The following is a 22,290-nucleotide window of genomic DNA, read 5'->3' on the forward strand; positions in this document are numbered from 1 at the left end:
TTCTTCAAAGCCTAAGAGAACCCATGAAGTGCTTCCCATCTGTGAGAGATAATTCTCCCCTTATTGTGCATAATTCATCAATTAAACATCATAAGAGGTATGTAAAACACTTACATGTAGTTTGCTACTACACATACCTGCAGTTTCGGTATACATGGCAGGTCCTTGGAACATATTTCCTGTGGATATGGGGGGTGGGGGGGGGGTCTTGCTGTATAGGAGAGACCCAGGGATGTAACTAAGAGGAAATGTTTTTTAACCAGGAATGTCTACATTGTTTATTCTGGACTTTGTTTAATTTAGCAATTTTTGAATACTGTATGAAATTGGTCAAATTACTTATTCCTGATAATTTTACTGGGTAGCTGAAATAGGTAAATGGGCAGTTTCCTGTAGTCAATTGTTAGAATAGAAGAAACACAGTAGTTCCCCCCCTCCCCCTGGGTATCTGCAGGAGATACGTTCGAAGACCTATTGCAGATACCCGAAACTGTGGATAGTAGCAAACCCTATAAATTGTATTTTGTTTAAATACATCTTTAAGATGAAGTTTAATTGATAAATTACACACATTAAGTGGAGAATTATTACTTCTTCATTGACGGGAAGCACTTAATGACTTGGGCTTTGAAGAACAGTAAACCACAAATGTGAAACCGTGGAAACAATCTGCAGATACGGGATTTCTACTGTACTAACAATATAGCGAAGAATTTGGTCGACTGGACCAACAGAATTGGTCTAAAACAGGATTCAAAGTGGGTGAAATTGCCAATGTGTAAATATCGCCAAGACTGCTAACTCCACAAGAGCATAATTCCCCAAGTTTTCCATCAAATTTCATACTTTTGGTTTCATTACCTTCAGAAAAAGCCTCTCTATCATTTCATATATTGTTTTTTTTTATGGAAAATTCTTGAACCATGAGAACACTTTCCTGATCAGGGGTCTGGACCCTGAGAGGGTTAAGCAGCAATATGGATTAAAAGTGTGGTAACTTACATATTTTAGCTAAAAATCTAAGCATGTTCATACTCTGCTCTTCTAACAAACCTTTAAAAACTATCTATTTAATAATGTACTTTCTTTCAATATTATTCTGTGACAGTCCTGAACTGCACTGGGACTGAATGTCTTTATGTAAACATAACCAGAAGCTAACATGTTCTTCCACCAAAACCACATTCATCATTCATTCAATCACGGCCTTTCTTGATAAACGGACAAATTTTCCTTGCACTTTGTCATGACTGTCAAACTACTACTTTTGTATAAAACTCGGTAGAGAAGAGCCCAGTTTATACGGCAGGTCAGTTTCCAGGCTCCTGCTGTAAAGCAAATAACCCTTTTTTCACATACAAATGCCTGATAACACATTTACGCTCTCATATACTGAGTTAGCAATAGAACTAGGCATAACAAACAGTAAAATGCACACACAATACACTCAATACTTACCTTAAAATATTTGTAGCCTTAATTTAGGGTGAAATGTGTACCTGCATGCCAGCACAGTGTGTAAGTTTAAGTACAGGTACTCAGAGTACAATTATCAGTTTATATGAAATATGCAGTAACTTTAACACACTTAAAATTATGGAAAGTTTCCAAACATAATCGATAGACGTGAAGCTCATGGAGGATGTAAATAAAGTGGTGCACAGACACTGTAGCAGCAAAACAAAAAAAAAGTAATAATTTGAAATGTCCATATTAGCAAATTGCCGTAAAGTGGGACCCTTCTGTATTCACCCTACTCAGAACGCAAGGATAACTAGTATTGCAACAGTTATTTGCAAGTTTTTCAAAAGTTGCAACACTGTTTGCATTTTAACCCCTTCACTGTCAGGACCCCAAAAATTATAATTGCTCAGTGTCCACATTTAAAACAAACTGAAATGATAGAGATTTTTTTATGTTGAAGGTAATGATACCAAAAGCACAAAATTTGATGGAAAATTTAGAGAATCATGGAGGCAAAAAGTTAGTGGTCTGGGCACAATTTACACATCAATAATTTTACATAATGGAGTCCTATGTCTTCCATTTTATTTATTGAGCACAAGAGATTGCTGATTCAACTATCAGAACTACCCTATAAAGCACACACTAGTCAGTAATTTGGCCAGTTTTATACAAAATTAAAAAAATTTAATTTAAAAAGATATACATTTACCTTTGATGAGTTCTGAGAGTTCTTCTACTCCTGGAACCCAGTCATGAGCCAGGATTGTCTGGTGTTTGTCTGTTCAACCAGGCTGTTGTTGGTGGTAGCCTTCTGCCTCACATATCCATCACAGCCTGGTTGATCTAGCACCTGGTGAAGATACTTGTCCAGTTTCCTCTTGAAGACTTCTACACTTGTCCTAGCAGTGTTCCTGATATCTTCCGGCCACGGATGTTGATACAATGTTCCTTTAATGTGGCCACTGCAACCCTGCTTTTCACTGGGTTTATTTTGCACTTCCTCCCATATCTCTCCCTCCAGTATGTTATGGCAGTGTGCAGATTTGGGACATGGCCCTCAAGTACTTTCCTGGTATATATTATCATGTATATCTATCTCGCCATCTCACTCTCTCTCTACTCTACAGAGTCCAAAATAAACATTGTACACATCAGGAACTAAAACATTTCCTCTGCTCATTAATCATATCCACAGGCCACTGCTATATTGCACTTGGCTTCCATTTTGAATTCAATATTACATAAAAAATCTAAGATTTATCCTATTTCTTGGATAATAAAATATAACTAGGAATGATTAATCATGGTTTATATCATCCCAGTAACTGAATCAGACCTAGTAAAAACCCATAAAACAGATTGGGGTTGTAGGGAGGCTTTACCCATCCTCAGGAAAATCAGCTAAAATCAAATATTTCTACTACTTTGAGCTCAATTTCAAGCTGTTAGAAAACATCAAAACTGCTATTAAACCAAACACGAAGTAAGAGTTTTGTTTTTCCTATCATGCACCATGCGAGACAGGATTATTTTTATACTCTGTACACCCACCACACAGACCCATTCTCTCATAGCTAGGTCAAAATTTACTGCTCACAGCTTATCTGAGGAAGCCGAGCTCAACACACAGATCTACATGAGGGAACCTGGCATCAATGATGTAGATCTACAGGTGGGACACTGAAAGGCTTAAGCAAATTGATTAACATTACTTGTACATGTAGTCTCCTAAATTTTGTAACTGCGAGTTATAAAGAACTATTCTACCTACCTGTATGTGGGTTAGTTTGATAGTGAAGACAGCATGAGAACGAGATGATTTCTCATTGACACCAGTTGCAGCAATGGAACGCTCCTTATTTCCCAACAACAGCCATGTCTGACAGTTGGTTAAAAGAAGTTATATGTAGGGAATCTGCAATTTTTTCCATTTGTGAAGGATCATCAAAACTAAATGAGCTATGAAACTATTTCATGACTCACAAAATCATAACACAATTGCTAACAAATCATAGAATGGGTGGGTCTTGAACCCATGGTAGGCCAGTCTTAAATCTCTAAGGCCAGTGTGCACCGAGTTTTACTACTCACCTACGATGGCCTCAAGTCTCTCCTGTTCCTTGATTGACTATTTCAATTTAAAGAAGGTAGAAAAAATACAGGGAGCAAGGGGCTAGTAACCCCCTTCTCCTGTATACATTACTAAAGTTAAAAAGATAAACTTTTGCTTTTCATTTTGGGCCACCCTGCCTGGGCCACCCTGCCTGGGCCACCCTGCCTCAATAGGATATGACCAGGTTGTTGAGAGGAGGAAAAAATACAATAGGCAATCTACAGTTTATTACTTAGAACCTTTTTAATGGACCTAAAATCACTCTTGAGAATGTCTAACTCTGAAGCACTCATGACTTCTAAATAGATATACAGTGGAACCTCGAGTTTCGAACTTAATCCGTTCCAGGAGTTAGTTCTAAAGTCGAAATGTTTGAAAGTCAAAGCAATATTTCCCATAAGAAATAATGAAAATACAATTAATCTGTATTAGAAACCCAAAAGTATTCACAAAAAAATAATTTTACAGTGGACCCCCAGTATTCGATGGCATCGGAATCCGATAAATCCGGTATTCGATGCATTTTAACGCAAGAATTTCGCCTCGGTATCCGATCGAAAACCCAGTATTCGATGCGATTCGTACGAGACGTGTCCACATGTGGCCTGAACTGCCCCGTGTGTGCCAGTGTTTACAAGCCAGGCAGTGTGCGTGCATCTAAGGATACATTCGGTACATTCCATATTATCAGTTTTTGGTGCTTATTTTTATTTTTATTATCACACTGGCCGATTCCCACCAAGGCAGGGTGGCCCGAAAAAGAAAAACTTTCACCATCATTCACTCCATCACTGTCTTGCCAGAAGGGTGCTTTACACTACAGTTTAAACTGCAACATTAACACCCCTCCTTCAGATTGCAGGCACTGTACTTCCCATCTCCAGGACTCAAGTCCAGCCTGCCGGTTTCCCTGAATCCCTTCATAAATGTTACTTTGCTCACACTCCAACAGCACGTCAAGTATTAAAAACCATTTGTCTCCATTCACTCCTATCAAACACGCTCACGCATGCCTGCTGGAAGTCCAAGCCCCTCGCACACAAAACCTCCTTTACCCCCTCCCTCCAACCTTTCCTAGGCCGACCCCTACCCCGCCTTCCTTCCACTACAGACTGATAAACTCGAAGTCATTCTGTTTCGCTCCATTCTCTCTACATGTCCGAACCACCTCAACAAACCTTCCTCATCCCTCTGGACAACAGTTTTGGTAATCTCATACCTCCTCCTAACTTCCAAACTACAAATTCTCTGCATTATATTCACACCACACATTGCCCTCAGACATGACATCTCCACTGCCTCCAGCCTTCTCCTCGCTGCAACATTCATCACCCATGCTTCATACCCATATAAGAGCGTTGGTAAAACTATACTCTCATACATTCCCCTCTTTGCCTCCAAGGACAAAGTTCTTTGTCTCCACAGACTCCTAAGTGCACCACTCACCCTTTTCCCCTCATCAATTCTATGATTCACCTCATCTTTCATAGACCCATCCGCTGACACATCCACTCCCAAATATCTGAATACATTCACCTCCTCCATACTCTCTCCCTCCAATCTGATATCCAATCTTTCATCACCTAATCTTTTTGTTATCCTCATAACCTTACTCTTTCCTGTATTCACTTTTAATTTTCTTCTTTTCCACACCCTACCAAATTCATCCACCAATCTCTGCAACTTTTCTTCAGAATCTCCCAAGAGCACAGTGTCATCAGCAAAGAGCAACTGTGACAACTCCCACTTTATGTGTGATTCTTTATCTTTTAACTCCACACCTCTTGCCAAGACCCTTGCATTTACTTCTCTTACCACCCCATCTATAAATATATTAAACAACCACGGTGACATCACACATCCTTGTCTAAGGCCTACTTTTACTGGGAAAAAATTTCCCTCTTTCCTACATACTCTAATTTGAGCCTCACTATCCTCGTAAAAACTCTTCACTGCTTTCAGTAACCTACCTCCTACACCATACACCTGCAACATCTGCCACATTGCCCCCCTATCCACCCTGTCATACCCCTTTTCCAAATCCATAAATGCCACAAAGACCTCTTTAGCCTTATCTAAATACTGTTCACTTATATGTTTCACTGTAAACACCTGGTCCACACCCCCCCTACCTTTCCAAAAGCCTCCTTGTTCATCTGCTATCCTATTCTCTGTCTTACTCTTAATTCTTTCAATAACAACTCTACCATACACTTTACCAGGTATACTCAACAGACTTATCCCCCTATAATTTTTACACTCTCTTTTATCCCCTTTGCCTTTATACAAAGGAACTATGCATGCTTTCTGCCAATCCCTAGGTACCTTACCCTCTTCCATACATTTATTAAATAATTGCACCAACCACTCCAAAACTATATCCCCACCTGCTTTTAACATTTCTATCTTTATCCCATCAATCCCGGCTGCCTTACCCTCTTTCCTTTTACCTACTGCCTCACGAACTTCCCCCACACTCACAACTGGCTCTTCCTCACTGCTACAAGATGTTATTCCTCCTTGCCCTATACACGAAATCACAGCTTCCCTATCTTCATCAACATTTAACAATTCCTCAAAATATTCCCTCCATCTTCCCAATACCTCTAACTCTCCATTTAATAACTCTCCTCTCCTATTTTTAACTGACAAATCCATTTGTTCTCTTGGCTTCCTTAACTTGTTAATCTCACTCCAAAACTTTCTTATTTTCAACAAAATTTGTTGATAACATCTCAACCACTCTTTTTACATTGCTTCACCACTCTCTTAACCTCTCTCTTTTTCTCCATATACTCTTCCCTCCTTGCATCACTTCTACTTTGTAAAAAATTCTCATATGCTAACTTTTTCTCCCTTACTACTCTTTACATCATCATTCCACCAATCGCTCCTCTTCCCTCCCGCACCCACTTTCCTGTAACCACAAACTTCTGCTGAACACTAACACTACATTTTTAAACCTATCCCATACCTCTTCGACCCCATTTCCTATGCTCTCATTAGCCCATCTATCCTCCAATAGCTGTTTATATCTTACCCTAACTGCCTCCTCTTTTAGTTTATAAACCTTCACCTCTCTCTTCCCTGATGCTTCTATTCTCCTTGTATCCCATCTACCTTTTACTGTCAGTGTAGCTACAACTAGTAAGTGATCTGATGTACAGGAGGGCCCCACTTATACGGCAGGTTAGGTTCCAGGCTACCGCCGTAAAGCAGAAATCGCCGTAAAGTGGAACACCCTTTTTTTCCACTTATAAATGCATACAAACACTAGATAACAAGTTTACACTAACATATATTAAGTTAGCAATAGAACCAGGCATCAAAAAACAATAAAAAGGTACAATACACACATAGTGCACTCATTACTTACCTTAAAATATTTATAGTCTTAATCTAGGGTGAGACAAGTAGTATTTATTGTAAGAAATCAAGTGTGGTATCTATTGTAATAGCCAGGCTACCTCACCAGGCCACCCCACCCACACATACTATTCTATGATATTTAAGCATCCCAGAGTGATAAAATGTATATACAGTTCACTCATTACTTACCTTAAAATATTTGTAGTCTTAATGTAGGGTCAGGAGTAAGTAAATGAGATAAAACGAATAAATGAGAGAGAGAAAGAATGAGTACATGAGAGGTAACAGAAGCAGAGTTATGTAAACAAACCAGGCTCCCACATCTTATATTTATGTTTATTTATTCTATTGTGGGGTGTATTTATCATCTTTTTATGTTATGTATCGTGTTTATTATATAATTTTGAAAAAAATATCATGGCTGGATTAATGAAAATGTGTATATTACCGTAATATACGACATTTAATGAGACTCCGTGACTATTGTTATTATCACCACTTGTGGAAGTCGTCTGCTACCACAGCTCACATTTATGTTTATTTATTCTACTGTGGGGTGTATTTATCTTATTTATATGTTATGCATCGTGTTTATTATATAATTTTGAAAAAAATATCATGGATGGATTAATGAAAATGTGTATATTACCGTAATATACGACATTTAATGAGACTCCGTGACTATTGTTATTATGGCGTCACTTGTGGAAGTCGTCTGCTCACATCTCACATTTATGTTTATTTATTCTACTGTGGGGTGTATTTATCTTATTTATATGTTATGCATCGTGTTTATTATATAATTTTGAAAAAAATATCATGGATGGATTAATGAAAATGTGTATATTACCGTAATATACGACATTTAATGAGACTCCGTGACTATTGTTATTATGGCGTCACTTGTGGAAGTCGTCTGCTCACATCTCACATTTATGTTTATTTATTCTACTGTGGGGTGTATTTATCTTATTTATATGTTATGCATCGTGTTTATTATATAATTTTGAAAAAAATATCATGGATGGATTAATGAAAATGTGTATATTAACGTAATATACGACATTTAAATGACTCGATGTATGTAAGTTTATTTAGGTACAGGTATACATAAGTATAATTATCAGAGTATATATAAAATATGAAATAACTTTTAAAAACATTTGAAATTTTGGAGTTTCCAGACAAAATGGAGAGACTTAGTGCTTACTGAGCTCATGGAGAATGTAAACAAACAGGGTGGGGCACGGTGACCGTATTAGAAAGTCAGGTGGGGGGAGCCGTATAGTGAGTTTTGGTCATAATTTGAAATGTCCGTATTAGCGGAACGCCGTAAAGCGGAACGCCGTAAAGCGGGGCCCTCCTGTATCTGTGGCCCCTCTATAAACATGTACATCCTGAAGTCTACTCAACAGTCTTTTATCTACCAATACATAATCCAACAAACTACTGTCATTTCGCCCTACATCATATCTTGTATACTTATTTATCCTCTTTTTCTTAAAGTATGTATTACCTATAACTAAACCCCTTTCTATACAAAGTTCAATCAAAGGTGCTTTTTTCTGCAAAATAAGTCACCATGGGCCCCAAGAAAGCTTCTAGTGCGAAGCCTGTGGTAAAAAGGGTGAGAATTAGCATGGAAATTAAGAAAGATTTTGAAGGGTTTGGGGCTAACCCTGAGAAGCCTATGCCAGTTGTGGAATCCATTGTGCCTACTTCAAAAATTAAGGAAATGTGTGCAAAGTGCGTTGAACTGCAAACCTTTATGGATGAAAATCACCCTAACACAGCTATTGCAAGCCGTGCTGGTGACTATTACAATGACAATGTTGTGGCCCATTTTAGACAAATCTTAAAGGAACGGGAGGTACAGAGCTCTATGGACAGATTTGTTGTGCGACAGAGGTCCAGTGACTCTCAAGCTGGTCCTAGTGGCATTAAAAGAAGGGAAGTAACTCCGGAAAAGGACTTGCTACCTCAAGTCCTAATGGAAGAGGATTCCCCTTCTAAACAGTAACAACTTCGACACTCTCCCCTCCTCCCATCCCATCAATCATCACCAGATCTTCATTAAAGGTAAGTGTTAATTATTCTATTGTTATTGTTGTTATTGTAATTATTCTATTGCATTAAACTTAATATTTCATGTGGTAAATTTTTTTTTTTTTGTACTTTTGGGTGTCTTGCACGGACTAATTTGATTTTCATTATTTATGGGGAAAATTGATTCGCTTTTCGATGAGCTCTCAGGAACGGATTAATATCGAATACTGGGGGTCCACTGTATAGAGATTACATTATAGTTTTACATACACACTACATACATAGTACAATTAGTAATACATTAATAAAAATGTGTTAATGTTGCAGTTTAAAAACTGTAGTGTAAAGCACCCTTCTGGCAAGACAGTGATGGAGTGAATGATGGTGAACGTTTCTTTTTCGGGCCACCCTGCCCTGGTGGGAATCGGTCAGTGTGATAAAAAAAAAATAAAATTAACATTTTTACTTACCTTTATTGAATATTGGTGATGGCATCTGGAAGATAGGGAGTTGGGGTTATTGTTTGGAAGGGGAATCCCCTGCCATAAAGACTATGTAACAAGTCCTTTTCTGGGGTTACTTCTGTTCTTTGTCTTTTAATGCCACTAGGACCAGCTTGAGAGTCACTAGATCCCTGTCTCATAAAATAACTGTCCACAGTCCTCTGTTTCTGGCACCTCTAAGGTTTCCCTAAAATGGGACATGGTTCTGTCACTGAACTTGTTGCAAAGATGGCTTGTTTCAGCTTGCTCAGGGTGGCACTTCTCCACAAATGTTTGCACATCATTCCACTTGGCACAAATCTCTTTAATCTTTGAAGAAGGCACCTCATCCACTCCCTCTTCCTCCTCCTCTTCCTCTTCCTCCTCCTCCTCCTCCTCCTCCTCCTCCTCTGAAGCAAGTTCCTGAGCTGTGGTCTGATACTGTTCCAGATGAAGCTCTTCCAGCTCTTCAGTGGTTAGCTCTTCCCTGTGGTCCTCCACCAACTCTTCCACATCCTAGCCACTCGCCAATAACCCCATGGACTTGCCCAATGCCACAATACCTTCCACAACAGGCAGAGGGTTGGCAGGGTCAGGGTCAACCTCAAACCCTTCAAAATCCCTCTGGACGACACATCGTGGCCACAATTGTCTCCAAGCAGAGTTCAAAGTCCTGGAAGTCACTCCCTCCCCAAGCCTTACCTATAAGGCTTATGTAGGTGTAGATATTGAAGTGATTCCTCCAGAACTCTTAAGGTCAACTTAGTGTCTGAGGTCACTTCAAAGCACTTTTCAAACACTGCTTTTGTGTAGAGCTCTTCGAAGCTAGAAACGACCTGTTGGTCCAGGGGCTGAAGGAGAGGAGTGGTGTTTGGAAGCAAGAACTTCACTGTGATGAAACTGTAGTCCCTAGACAGTAGGTCCACAAAGTTTGGAGGATGTGCAGGAGCACTGTCCAGTAACAGGAGGCACTGGAGTGGCAAATTATTTTCTAGGAGGTATTTTTTCACGCTGGGGCCAAACACTTCATGGACCCACTCTTTGAAAATTTGCCTCATGACCCATGTCTTATTATTTTTCCAAAAGACACACACCTTGTTCTTAATGACACTTTCTTAAACACACTGGGATTTTCTGAGTGATACACCAGTAAAGGCTTCACTTTAAAATCCCCACTAGCATTAGCACAGAACAAAAGAGTTAGCCTGTCTTTCATAGGCCTGTGTCCTGGGAGAGCCTTTTCCTCCTGAATAATGTAGGTCCTCTTTGGCATTTTCTTCCAAAACAGGCCTGTTTCGTCACAAATGAACACTTGTTGGGGTTTCAATTTTTTAGTGTCTACGTACCCCTGAAATTCGTGCACAAATTTTTCAGCAGCCTGTTTGTCTGAACTGGCTGCCTCGCCATGCCTTACAACATTGTGTATGCCACTATGCTTCTTAAATCTGACCTTAAATTCACTATCAGCACTGGTTCCAGGAGTTTTCTTAACAAAATTGGCATGCAACTGCCTTGCCTTTTCACAAATGATTGTCTCAGAAACACCACCACCAGCCATAGCTTTATCTTTGATCCACACCAGCAACAACTTCTCAACATAATCGACTGTCTGTGGGCTATTTTTGGTTAGCATAACACCTTTCGCAACATCAACTTCCTTGATTTCTTTCTTTGCCAGGATAGAAGCGATGGTTGACTTGTTTTTCCCATACATCCTGGCAAGCTCAACAAGTGGCACACCACTCTCATATTTTTGTATTATTTCCTTCTTCACATCTATGGTGTTTCTCACTTTCTTTACCACAGGGATACCAATAGCAAGTTCCTTTGGGCCCATGGTAGCTTATTTCACAGTCGCACAAGCACCAAACACAATGAATTAATAGTGAAATGTTTGAATGAGCGTGCAGGTTAGTGTTCACTCAAGCATCAACAAAGCCAGGCTGGCTCATGAAGCCTGCGCAGGGACGCAGACAGAGCAGGCAAGCGGACAGGTCCGGTACTCAGCGGTTCGAAAGACAAGGCGCATTCGATAGTCAGGACAAAATTGGTTCGAAAAAAGCGGTCGAAACTTGAAACGTTCGATAGTCGTTATATTCGAAACTCAGGGTTCCACTGTAGTTCATTCTGTTGATGACCCAATACAACTAAATGTACCAGCAACATGAATCATAAACCATTAACTATTTTAAATTTAGCTTACCTGAAGATGGTCGTAAGATGACACCAAATGACGAGCAACCCCTTCCACATAGGGACCATCTTTAGGGTGTTCCCGAACTCTTAGAGCCTCACGGCAATCTGTTCCACCTCCTCCACTTGCTAATAAATCATATATACGCTCATTGTATATCTCGATGTAACTGAGCTCCACTTCAATGCGAGACTGTGGTAGCTGCAACAAGAGTGTCAATCAATAACTAATTTTTAACACATTAAAACATTTAAGGCTGCTGGGATGTACCATAATACAAAATATTAACACGTGGAAAATAAGAAATGCATGTAGAATATATAGTGAGTAAAGTCAATGGAAGGAATTCAGGAACAATTTTTTTTTATTAACATAAGACAAGATGGATTTATGAAGGACGAGGTTAATCATAGAACTGATGAGGGAAAAAAGGTGAGTGGTGCACTGAGGTATATGTGGAGTCAAAAAACATTATCTATGGAGGCAAAGAAGGGAATGTATAAAAGTATAGTAGTACCAACACTCTTATATGGGTGTGAAGCGTGGTAAATGCAGCAGCGAGGAGACAGTTGGAGGCAGTGGAGATGTCCTGTCTAAGGGCAATGTGTGGTGTAATTATGCAGAAAATTCGGAGTGTGGAAATTAGGAAAAGGTGTGGAGTTAATAAAAGTATTAGTCAGAGGGCAGAAGAGGGGTTGTTGAGGTGGTTTGGTCATTTAGAGAGAATGGATCAAAGTAGAATGACATGGAAAGCATATAAATCTATAGGGGAAGGAAGGCGAGGTAGGGGTTGTCCTCGAAAGGGTTGGAGAGAGGGGGGCAAAGAAGGTTTTGTGGGCAAGGGGCTTGGACTTCCAGCAAGCATGCGCGTGCATGTTAGATAGGAGTGAATGGAGACGAATGGTACTTGGGACCTGACGATCTGTTGGAGTGTGAGCAAGGTAATATTTAGTGAAGGGATTCAGGGAAACCAGTTATTTTCATATAGTCGGACTTCAGTCCTGGAAATGGGAAGTACAATGCCTGCACTTTAAAGGAGGGGTTTGGGATATTGGCAGTCTGGAGGGATATGTTGTGTATCTTTATACGTATATGCTTCTAAACTGTTGTATTCTGAGCACCTCTGCAAAAACAGTGATTATGTGTGAGTGTGGTGAAAGTGTTGAATGATGATGAAAGCATTTTCTTTTTTGGGTCACCCTGCCTCGGTGGGAGACGGCCAACTTGTTGGGGGGGGGAGAAAGATATGAAAGGCAGTAACTGGTACTTAAGAAGTGAATGCAGCCTGCAGCTTATGCATCCCTAATTTAGGAACAGAGTATCTTGTGGCACAGGCACTTAACTCATACTAACAGACACTGCTCAAGTGCATAAATGTCAAATGTAATATAAATAGAAAAAAGACATCAGCCTCTTCACAGTTCATTCCTTATAACTCAGCCACCAGACTAGATGCATTTTTGAGTTTCAATCATTTCAAATGAGGAAACATTTCATAAAAAAAAAGAGGTGGGGTGGAGGGAATATTGCAGTATGGAAGGTTATTGGAAGTGAGATGTCTTAACACTTCTGGCAAGACAACTATTGAATTAATGGTGGTGCAAAGGTCCCCTGCCTACTTTTTTTTTTCTGAAAACCCTACTTTGGTGGGAGAGCCATTATATTAAAAATCATTAAACAACGGAGCTGCAAATGAAACTGACACAGTGATACCAACAAAGTGTAGGCAAAAGACACACAAGAACATGACAGACTGAAGACTCCACTCATAGCATACAAGTGCATATGTGCCTTTGTATATATGTACTTAGATAGGGACCAAGGGAAACTACTATGGGAGGAAATTGTTAAGGCCACAAGGCACGATAATGTAGTAATTCTAGGAGACTAACTTTAGTCATGTTGATTGGAATTTCTTGACTGGGAATTTAGAATCATACGACTTCTTAGAAGTATTTCAGGATTGTTTTTTGAAGCAGTTTGTGACAGAACCTACAAGGGGAAATAACCTGCTTGACTTAGTTATGGCAAACAATGAATCCCTTGTTAATAATTTAGAAATTTCAGAGGAACTGGGTGCTAGCGACCACAAGTCAATTACATTTAGCATTGAATGGAAGTACGAAAGTAGCGATAACTCAGTAACAGTCCCAGATTTTCGCTTAGCAGATTACGATGGGCTTAGAGAACACTTATCATCTGTTGACTGGGGTAACGAAGAGAGCTATCAATATGACAGTTTTCTGAACACTATACATGCTGCTCAAAGAGTGTTTATCCCATATAAAGAAATTAGATCAAATAGAAATGACCCAAAATGGATGAATAATAGGCTCAAATATCTACTAGGGCATAAGAAAGGAATTTATAGGCGTATCAAAAGAGGTGAGGGTCATCTTATGAATCAGTATATTGACATTAAGAGGGACATTAAAAAGGGGATAAGAAAAGCTAAAAGGGACTATGAAATTAAAGTTGCTAGGGATTCTAAAACTAACCCAAAAAGTTTTTTCCAGGCCTATAGAACAAAAGTTAGAGATAAGATAGGTCCCCTTAAAAATAACTATGGGCACCTTACTGACAAAGAGAATGAAATGTGCTTGATTTTAAATAATTATTTTCTCTGTTTTTACACAGGAAGACACTAACAATATTCCAGTAATTAATTTTTACAGTGGGCTAGAAGATAAATTATGTAACATCACAGTCACTAGTGAGATGGTTGTGAAGCAGATAGACAGACTGAAGCAAAACAAGTCGCCGGGTCCTGATGAGGTTTTTTCAAGGGTTCTTAAGGAATGCAAAATGGAACTCTGTGAACCATTAACTAATATTTTTAATTTATCTCTTCAAACAGGTGTAGTGTCTGATATGTGGAAGATGGCTAATGTAATTCCTATTTTTAAAACAGGGGACAAGTCGTTACCGTCAAATTACCGCCCAATAAGCCTGACCTCAATTGTAGGCAAATTACTAGAGTCAATTATAGCTGAGATTTTAAGAAGCCATCTCGATAAGCATAGCTTGATTAATGATACTCAGCATGGATTCACAAGAGGCCGGTCTTGTCTAACTAATTTATTGACTTTCTTCAGTAAAGCTTTTGAGGCTGTTGACCACAATAAAGAATTTGATATTATTTACTTAGATTTTAGTAAAGCTTTTGATAGAGTTCCGCACCATAGACTGTTAAAGAAAGTGGCAGCTCATGGCATTGGGGGAAAAGTGCTCTCGTGGATCGAGTCATGGCTCACTGACAGGAAGCAGAGTGTGTCCATAAATGGGGTTAAATCCGAGTGGGGATCTGTAACAAGTGGCATTCCACAGGGATCAGTCTTGGGCCCGTTGTTGTTTATAATATATATCAATGATCTTGATGAGGGAATTACTAGTGATATGAGCAAATTCGCCGATGACACAAAGATAGGTAGGATAATTGATTCAAACGTAGATGTTATGGAACTTCAGGAGGATTTAAACGAACTCTATTCTTGGTCAGAAAAGTGGCAGATGCAGTTCAATGTAGATAAATGCAAGGTTCTGAAGCTTGGGAGTGCCCATAACCCTAGTACTTATAAGTTAAATGATGTAGAACTTAGCCATACAGATTGCGAAAAGGACTTGGGGGTTATGGTGAGCAGCAACCTTAAACCAAGACAGCAATGCCTAAGTGTACGTAATAAGGCAAATAGATTACTGGGATTTATATCAAGAAGTGTAAGCAACAGAAGTCCAGAGGTCATACTGCAGCTTTATACATCATTAGTAAGGCCTCACCAAGATTATGCAGCTCAGTTCTGGTCTCCGTATTACAAAATGGACATAAATTCGTTAGAAAACATTCAGCGTAGGATGACTAAATTAATACATAGCATTAGAAATCTTCCTTATGAAGAAAGACTGAAGAATCTTAAGTTACATTCACTTGTTAGACGAAGAATGAGGGGAGACCTGATCGAAGTGTATAAGTGGAAGATAGGTATTAATAAAGGGGATATTAATAAGGTCTTGAGGATCTCTCTCCAAGAGAGAACCCGCAGTAATGGATTTAAATTAGATAAATTTAGATTTAGAAAGGACATAGGAAAGTATTGGTTTGGAAATAGGGTAGTTGATGAGTGGGACAGTCTACCTAGTTGGGTTATTGAGGCTGGGACTTTGGGTAGTTTCAAATCTAGGTTGGATAAGTACATGAGTGGGAGGGGTTGGATTTGAGTGGGACTTTCACATCAGAGCTTATTTCTTGGGTGGCATTGAAAATTGGGTTGGGCAAATGTTTTGTTAGTGGGATGAATTGTAAAGGACCTGCCTAGTATGGGCCAGCAGGCCTCCTGCAGTGTTCCTCCTTTCTTATGTTCTTATGTTTACCTAGAATGTAATTTTAATAGAGAGACAGGAACCTGTCCCTCAGAGGGATGAGAGTGCAAATCAGCAGAGCTCAGAAGATTCAGAGACCTACCTGGCCTTCTGGTGGGTTAAGAGAATGCAAATAATCAGCTCGGTTCAGAAGGTCCCGACAGAAGCGAGGGATAATGCCAGCAGCTGAAGGAACTTCTAATTCAGATTCACTGTATAAATCATCTCCCAACATCCTGCAAATTAACACACATTATTTAAACATTATACACCAAACTTTACATAATAAACTGAAAGACTATGGATAAACACATTAAAATTAATTATTCAAAATTATTTTGTTTAAAAAAGGTCATGAATAAAAATAAAGTCTAACAAACATTTGCGCACGTACACACATTCACACACACTAAGGTATTCATTTCTTTTTTAACATACTCGCCATCTCGACAAAGAAAACTTTCAAAATCATTTACTCCATCACTGTCTTGCCAGAGACATACCAATAACACAGTTCAGATGCCCCTCCAACTACAAGAGTGCAGGCACTGTACTTTCCACCTTCAGAGCTCAAGTCTGACAAACCAGTTTCCCTTAAATCTTTCACAAAATTTTACCTTACTCACACTTCAACAGCTTGTCAAGTCCCAAAAACCATTTGCCTGCACTCACTCCTTTCTTAAACAAAACCTCCTTGACCCTCTCTCTTCAACCTTTCTTTGGCCAGCCCCTAAGACCCATCCACTACATATTTTATACACCCTCTAAGTAATCCTATTTTGCTCCATGTTCTTAAATGTCCAAACCACCTCAAAAACCCCTTCTCAGCCCTCTGGATAATACTTTTAGCAACTTTGCACCTTCTTATCCCTGACCTACAAATTTTCTGCATAATATTTATACAACACTGCCCTAAAATACATCTCCACTGCCTCCAGCCTCCTCCTTGTTGAATCATTCACAACCCATGCTTCACACCCCTCTTTGCCTCCATGGATAATGTTCTTTGTCTCAATAGATGCCTCAATGCACCACTTATCTTTTTTCCTTCATCAATTCTATAGTTCATATTGTCTTTCATATACCCATCTGCTGACAAGTCCACTCCCAAATATCTATACACATTCACATTCTCCTTATAATCTGATATCCAATTTTTTCTACCCGACTCATTTGTTACCCACATCACCTTACTTTTTCCAAGGTTCACTTTTAATTCCCTTCCTTTATATTTTTTTTAACGCATCAGCCATTTCCCACCAAGGAAGGGTGACCCAAAAAGAAAGAAAAGACTTCTTCATTATTCAACACTTTCACCATCGGTCATACATAATCGCTGTCTTTGCAGAGCCGCTCAGATATGACAGTTTAGGTGTCCCTCCAAACTGCCAGTATCCCAAACCCTTCCTTTAAAGTGCAGGCACTGTACTTCCCATTTCCAGGACTCAAGTCCAGCTAACCTTTACATCTCCCAAATTTGCCCACCAACTAGTGCAACTTCTCTTCAGAATCTCCCAAAACAGTGTCATCAGCAAAAAGTAACTGACAACTCCCATTTTGGATTAGATCCTGCATTATTTTAATCCCACACCTCTCCCCAACACTAGCATTCACTTCTTTACAACCCCATCTGTATGTTAAACAACCATGATGACATCATGCATCACTGCCTATGGCCTACTTTTACTGGAAAATCTCCCACTCTCTCTCCTACATACCCTAACCTGAGCCTTACTATCCTCATAAGAACTGTCAACTGCATTCAGTAACCTACGACCTACCATATGCCTTTTCTAAATCCATGAAAGCAATGCAAACTTCCTTATCTTTATCTAAATATTCTTTACTTATATGCTTCAATGCAAACACTTGGTCTACACATCCCTTATTTTCCTAACACCTTGGTCATCTGTGATCCTGCTCTCCATCTTACCCTTAATTCTTTCATAACAACTCTACCATACATTTCACTGCATGTATATATCACACACTATTAATATACGACCCTCTCCTGCAACTACCTGATCAGTTAGGTTGTGAAAGAGATGGAGTGTTTAGGAAAGTTGATACTGGGTCTCAGTATTTCCTTAAGCTAATCACAAAGTTTGGTTTAGGGTGGCTGATGCTTCACCCAACTCCTCTAACAAACCATTCAGGGATGAATTAGGTAAATCTTTGTGTGTGGTTAGTAATTCTGTTGATGAATATTTAAAATACATACTACATGTATTTTAAATACTCATTAAACAATAATCAATGTACAGTGGAAAGAACCATCATAGGTTAAGCTTGTGGTTGTTACTCAAACCATTCCATACTAACTCAGTCATTTTTTAACTAAAGTATACATCCCTCACTGCCTACAGCCCAGAAATTAATTTAAAATTATTCAAAAGTCACAACACTAAGACAAAAAAAACTTTTTACTCCTATAAGCATGACCATTAAATACAATATTCAATGCTGTTTCAAAACTTATTCTCAACACACTAATATTTGTGAAACTTCAAAATTATATTTAAGCTACGTTGCCTGCTTATATAATGAGGTACCTTAACAGCCCCTATGCCTAAAAGATTTCAGAAACTTCTTGTTTTGTCTTGCATACCATTACAATATGTATCTTTTGCAATTTTTTTATTTACCAATTTATCACTATAGCAATATCTTTGTTGCTTAATTCCTCAACTCTTCCTTACATATAGCTGACACAGTCTGCAGTTTGTCCACTATAACTAGAGAGAATCATTTTGCTTTTCATTACTGATGCTGAATGTCATTAAATCTCTTAACACAACGGCTGAATTAAGTTTGAAGACTTCCAACAAAATAGTAAACTATTTAACATGGTCTGCTTGTATTGCACTTTAAAGTCTAATTAGAATGAACAATATTAAAACAGTAAAACCTCTCATTCACGGATTTTTGAAATTCTGGACAAAAAAAACTGATCAGACAAGCCCTCTGATTAGTGGGGAAAAATGGACAAAAGTTCATAACTCAGCATTTTGTCCACAGCAACAGCGTCCGGTTGTCTTCTGAAGTATCAGCCAAGTCCACTAACTCCAAAGTTTATCCAGTACTGGCCAAAGCAGCCAAGTCCAAGACCTGTCTGTTCTCATTGTTCCGCGACCCACAGGCCACCCAAGCCAGTACAGTAGCGCGCCACTTTCCGGCATTTTGCCTTATGGCATTCCGCTAATATGAACATTACAAATTACGGCCAAAACTTTCTAAATGGCTTCCCCCCACCTGACTTTCTAATACGGTCACAGCGCCCCACCCAGTTTGTTTACATTCTCTGTGAGCATGACTCTCCATAATGTCTGGAAACTTTCCAAAATTTCACTTTAAAGTTATTTCATATTTTTTATATATGCTGATAATTACACTTATGTGTACCTGAACATAAACTTACAAAGTGTGCTGGCATGCAGGTACATGTTAAAATCACTAAGAGTGTAATGTCACCATGGTTGTTTAATATATTTATATATGGGGTTGTAAAAGAAGTAAATGCTAGGGTGTTGGGGAGATGGGTGGGATTAAATCATGGGAAATCAAATACAAAATGGGAGTCGACATGGTTACTTTTTGCTGATGATACGCTGCTTATGGGAGATTCTAAAGAAAAGTTGCAAAGGTTAGTGGATGAGTTTGTAAGGGTGTGTAAAGGTAGAAAGTTGAAAGTGAACATCGATAAAAGTAAGGTAATGAGGGTATTAAACGATTTAGATAAAGAAAAATTGGATATCACATTGTAGAGAGGGAGTATGGAAGAAGTGAATGTTTTCAGATATTTGGGAGTTGACTTGTCAGCAAATGGGTTTATGAAGGATGAGGTTAACCACAGAATTGATGAAGGAAAAAAGGAGAGTGGTGCACATGAAAGTATAGTGGTACCAACATTTATATGGGTGTGAAGCTTGGGTTGTAAATGCTGCAGCGAGGAGGCAGTTGGAGGCAGTGGAGATGTCCTGTCTAAGGGCAATGTGTGGTGTGAATATTATACAGAAAATTCGGAGTGTGGAAATCGGGAGAAGGAGTGGAGTTACTATAAGTATTGGTCAGAGGGCTGAAGAGGGGTTGTTGAGGTGGTCTGATCATTTAGAGAGAATGGATCAAAGTAGAATGACATGGAGAGCATATAAATCTGTAGGGGAAGGAAGGCGGGGTAGGGTCATCCTCAAAAAGGTTGGAGGGAGGGGGTAAAGGTTTTGTGGGTGAGGGGCCTGGACTTCCAACAAGCATGCATGAGCATGTTAGATAGGAGTGAATGGAGACGTACGATTTTTGGGACCTGATGAGCTGTTGGAGTGTGAGAAGGGTAATATTTAGTGAAGGGATTCAGGGAAACCGGTTATTTTTATATAACCGGATTTGAGTACTGGAAATGGGAAGTACAATGACTGCACTTCAAAGGAGGGGTTTGGGATATTGGCAGTTTGGAGGGATATGTTATATATCTTATTATATATGCTTCTAAACTGTTGTATCTGGGTGCCTCTGCAAAGACAGTGATTATGTATAAGGTGAAAGTGTTGAATGATGAAAGTATTTTCTTTTTGGGGATTTTCTTTTTTGGGTTACCCTGCTTTGGTGGGAGTGGCCAACTTGTGGTGGTGGTGGGGGGGGGGGAGATGTTTTTCTAGTCGTCTTGCCGGAGTGTGGGAAAGAATAACATTATCTAGAGTTCAACACCAAAGAAAATGTGTACATAATAGTATGACTGTGGTGTAGAAAGTTATTCTTTTCGTATGCCTTCACTCAGAGCATCATTCCTTCTAAAAATGGTGTTACATGAGAATGGGAGTTTTGCTCTTTTATTTTTTCTACTTTACCAATTTGGAGACAACTTGTATAGTGTTTATTATGATATAAGCTTCACAAACATGGAAATGAACATGAATGAACCAGACACATTCATCTATTTGTTTACATACTCTGCAGCTCTGTCCTCTTTCATTTACTTGTTCTCTCTCTCTCCCTCTTGTTCATTTTTATCTCATTTACTCACCTCTCACCCTACATTAAGACTACAAATATTTTAAGGTAAGCAATAAGTGTACTTAATATGCATTTTATCACTATTTATTCATTTAGTATTATTTGGGTCACCCCGCCTCGGCGGGAGATGGCCAACTTGTCGAGAGAGAAAAAAAAAAAAAAAAAAAAAAACAGATACTTAGTTGTACAAAAGAAATACAGTGGTTGAGTGTACATGCCAAAGGCCCCTTATATGCAGAGCATTGTGGGCAGGTGCTTTAAATGTTGTAGGTGGGTTGGCCAGGCAAGCTACCATAACTCTCACACCTGACTTCCTACAAATAAATATTATTCACCTCACCCTACATTTAGACCATTAAGACTACAAATATTTTAAGGTAAGTAATAAGTGTACTATACATGCATCTTATTGCTCTAAGGTGCTTCAAATGTTGTCGTATATTACGTGTGGGTGGGATGGCCAGGAGGGCTACCATACCTACCAAACCTGACTTCTTACAATAAATACTACTCACCTCTCACCCTCCATTAGGATTACAAATATTTTGAGGTAAGTAATGAGTGTACTGTGTGAGTATTTTACTTTTTATTGATTTGTAATGCCTAGTTCTATTGCTAACTTACTATATGTTACTGTAAACTTGTTATCTGGTATTTATATGCATTTATAAGTGGAAAAATTAGTGTTCTGCTTTCCAGCAGTAGCCTGGAACCTAACTTGCAGTATAAGTGGGGCCCTACTGCATATTGTTTGTACTCATTCACACACACACTTGTCCTTCAGATCAAAAGCAAGTGATGGTGTCAAGAGAAAACACTGGGTACTCAGCATGGTTCTCAGAAATCTGAGTCTTATCAGTAATCTACATCTCAGCCAGTTACATTATTTTTGCTAGTGGAGTTTTACTGCTGATCTGACTCAGAATAATAGTTATTATGAATCACCACTATTGATCATGGCAATTTACACTTCATCTCTCCACCATGAAAAGGCAAGTAAAATTACTGCAAATTACATAAATACTTTTAAATTGCTATACAGTACAGTGCTACAGGTTGCAATACCCATAGTCTTAGAGTCCAGTTGTCTTCTGCATCAGCAAACCAGGTCCACTACTACAGAAGACAACTGGATGATTGCAAAATGTTAATTACACAATTCAGGAGTTGCGGAAAATCTGCATTATCGTACAATTACTAACAGTCCATTAATGAGAGGCTTTACTGTACATCATTAGCAAAGTGGTGGAACGTAC

General features: G+C 39.0%; 1 protein-coding gene across 4 annotated transcripts in view; it reads right to left on the reverse strand.

Moving 5' to 3' along the window:
- The window catches only part of LOC128684368 (kinesin-like protein KIF14), a 269,582-nt gene that overhangs the window by 176,613 nt on the left and 70,679 nt on the right, over nucleotides 1-22,290 (reverse strand). For all 4 annotated transcript variants that reach the window (XM_070089073.1, XM_070089083.1, XM_070089065.1 and 1 more), the window contains 3 exons: nucleotides 16,131-16,263; nucleotides 11,681-11,872; nucleotides 3,235-3,346 (listed from right to left, as the gene is read on the reverse strand). In XM_070089073.1, coding sequence (XP_069945174.1) covers nucleotides 3,235-3,346; nucleotides 11,681-11,872; nucleotides 16,131-16,263 — 437 coding nt within the window. The remainder of the gene's footprint in view (nucleotides 1-3,234; nucleotides 3,347-11,680; nucleotides 11,873-16,130; nucleotides 16,264-22,290) is intronic.

The sequence above is a fragment of the Cherax quadricarinatus genome, chromosome 2 (genome assembly GCF_038502225.1).
Source record: "Cherax quadricarinatus isolate ZL_2023a chromosome 2, ASM3850222v1, whole genome shotgun sequence".
Lineage (NCBI taxonomy): Eukaryota > Metazoa > Arthropoda > Malacostraca > Decapoda > Parastacidae > Cherax > Cherax quadricarinatus.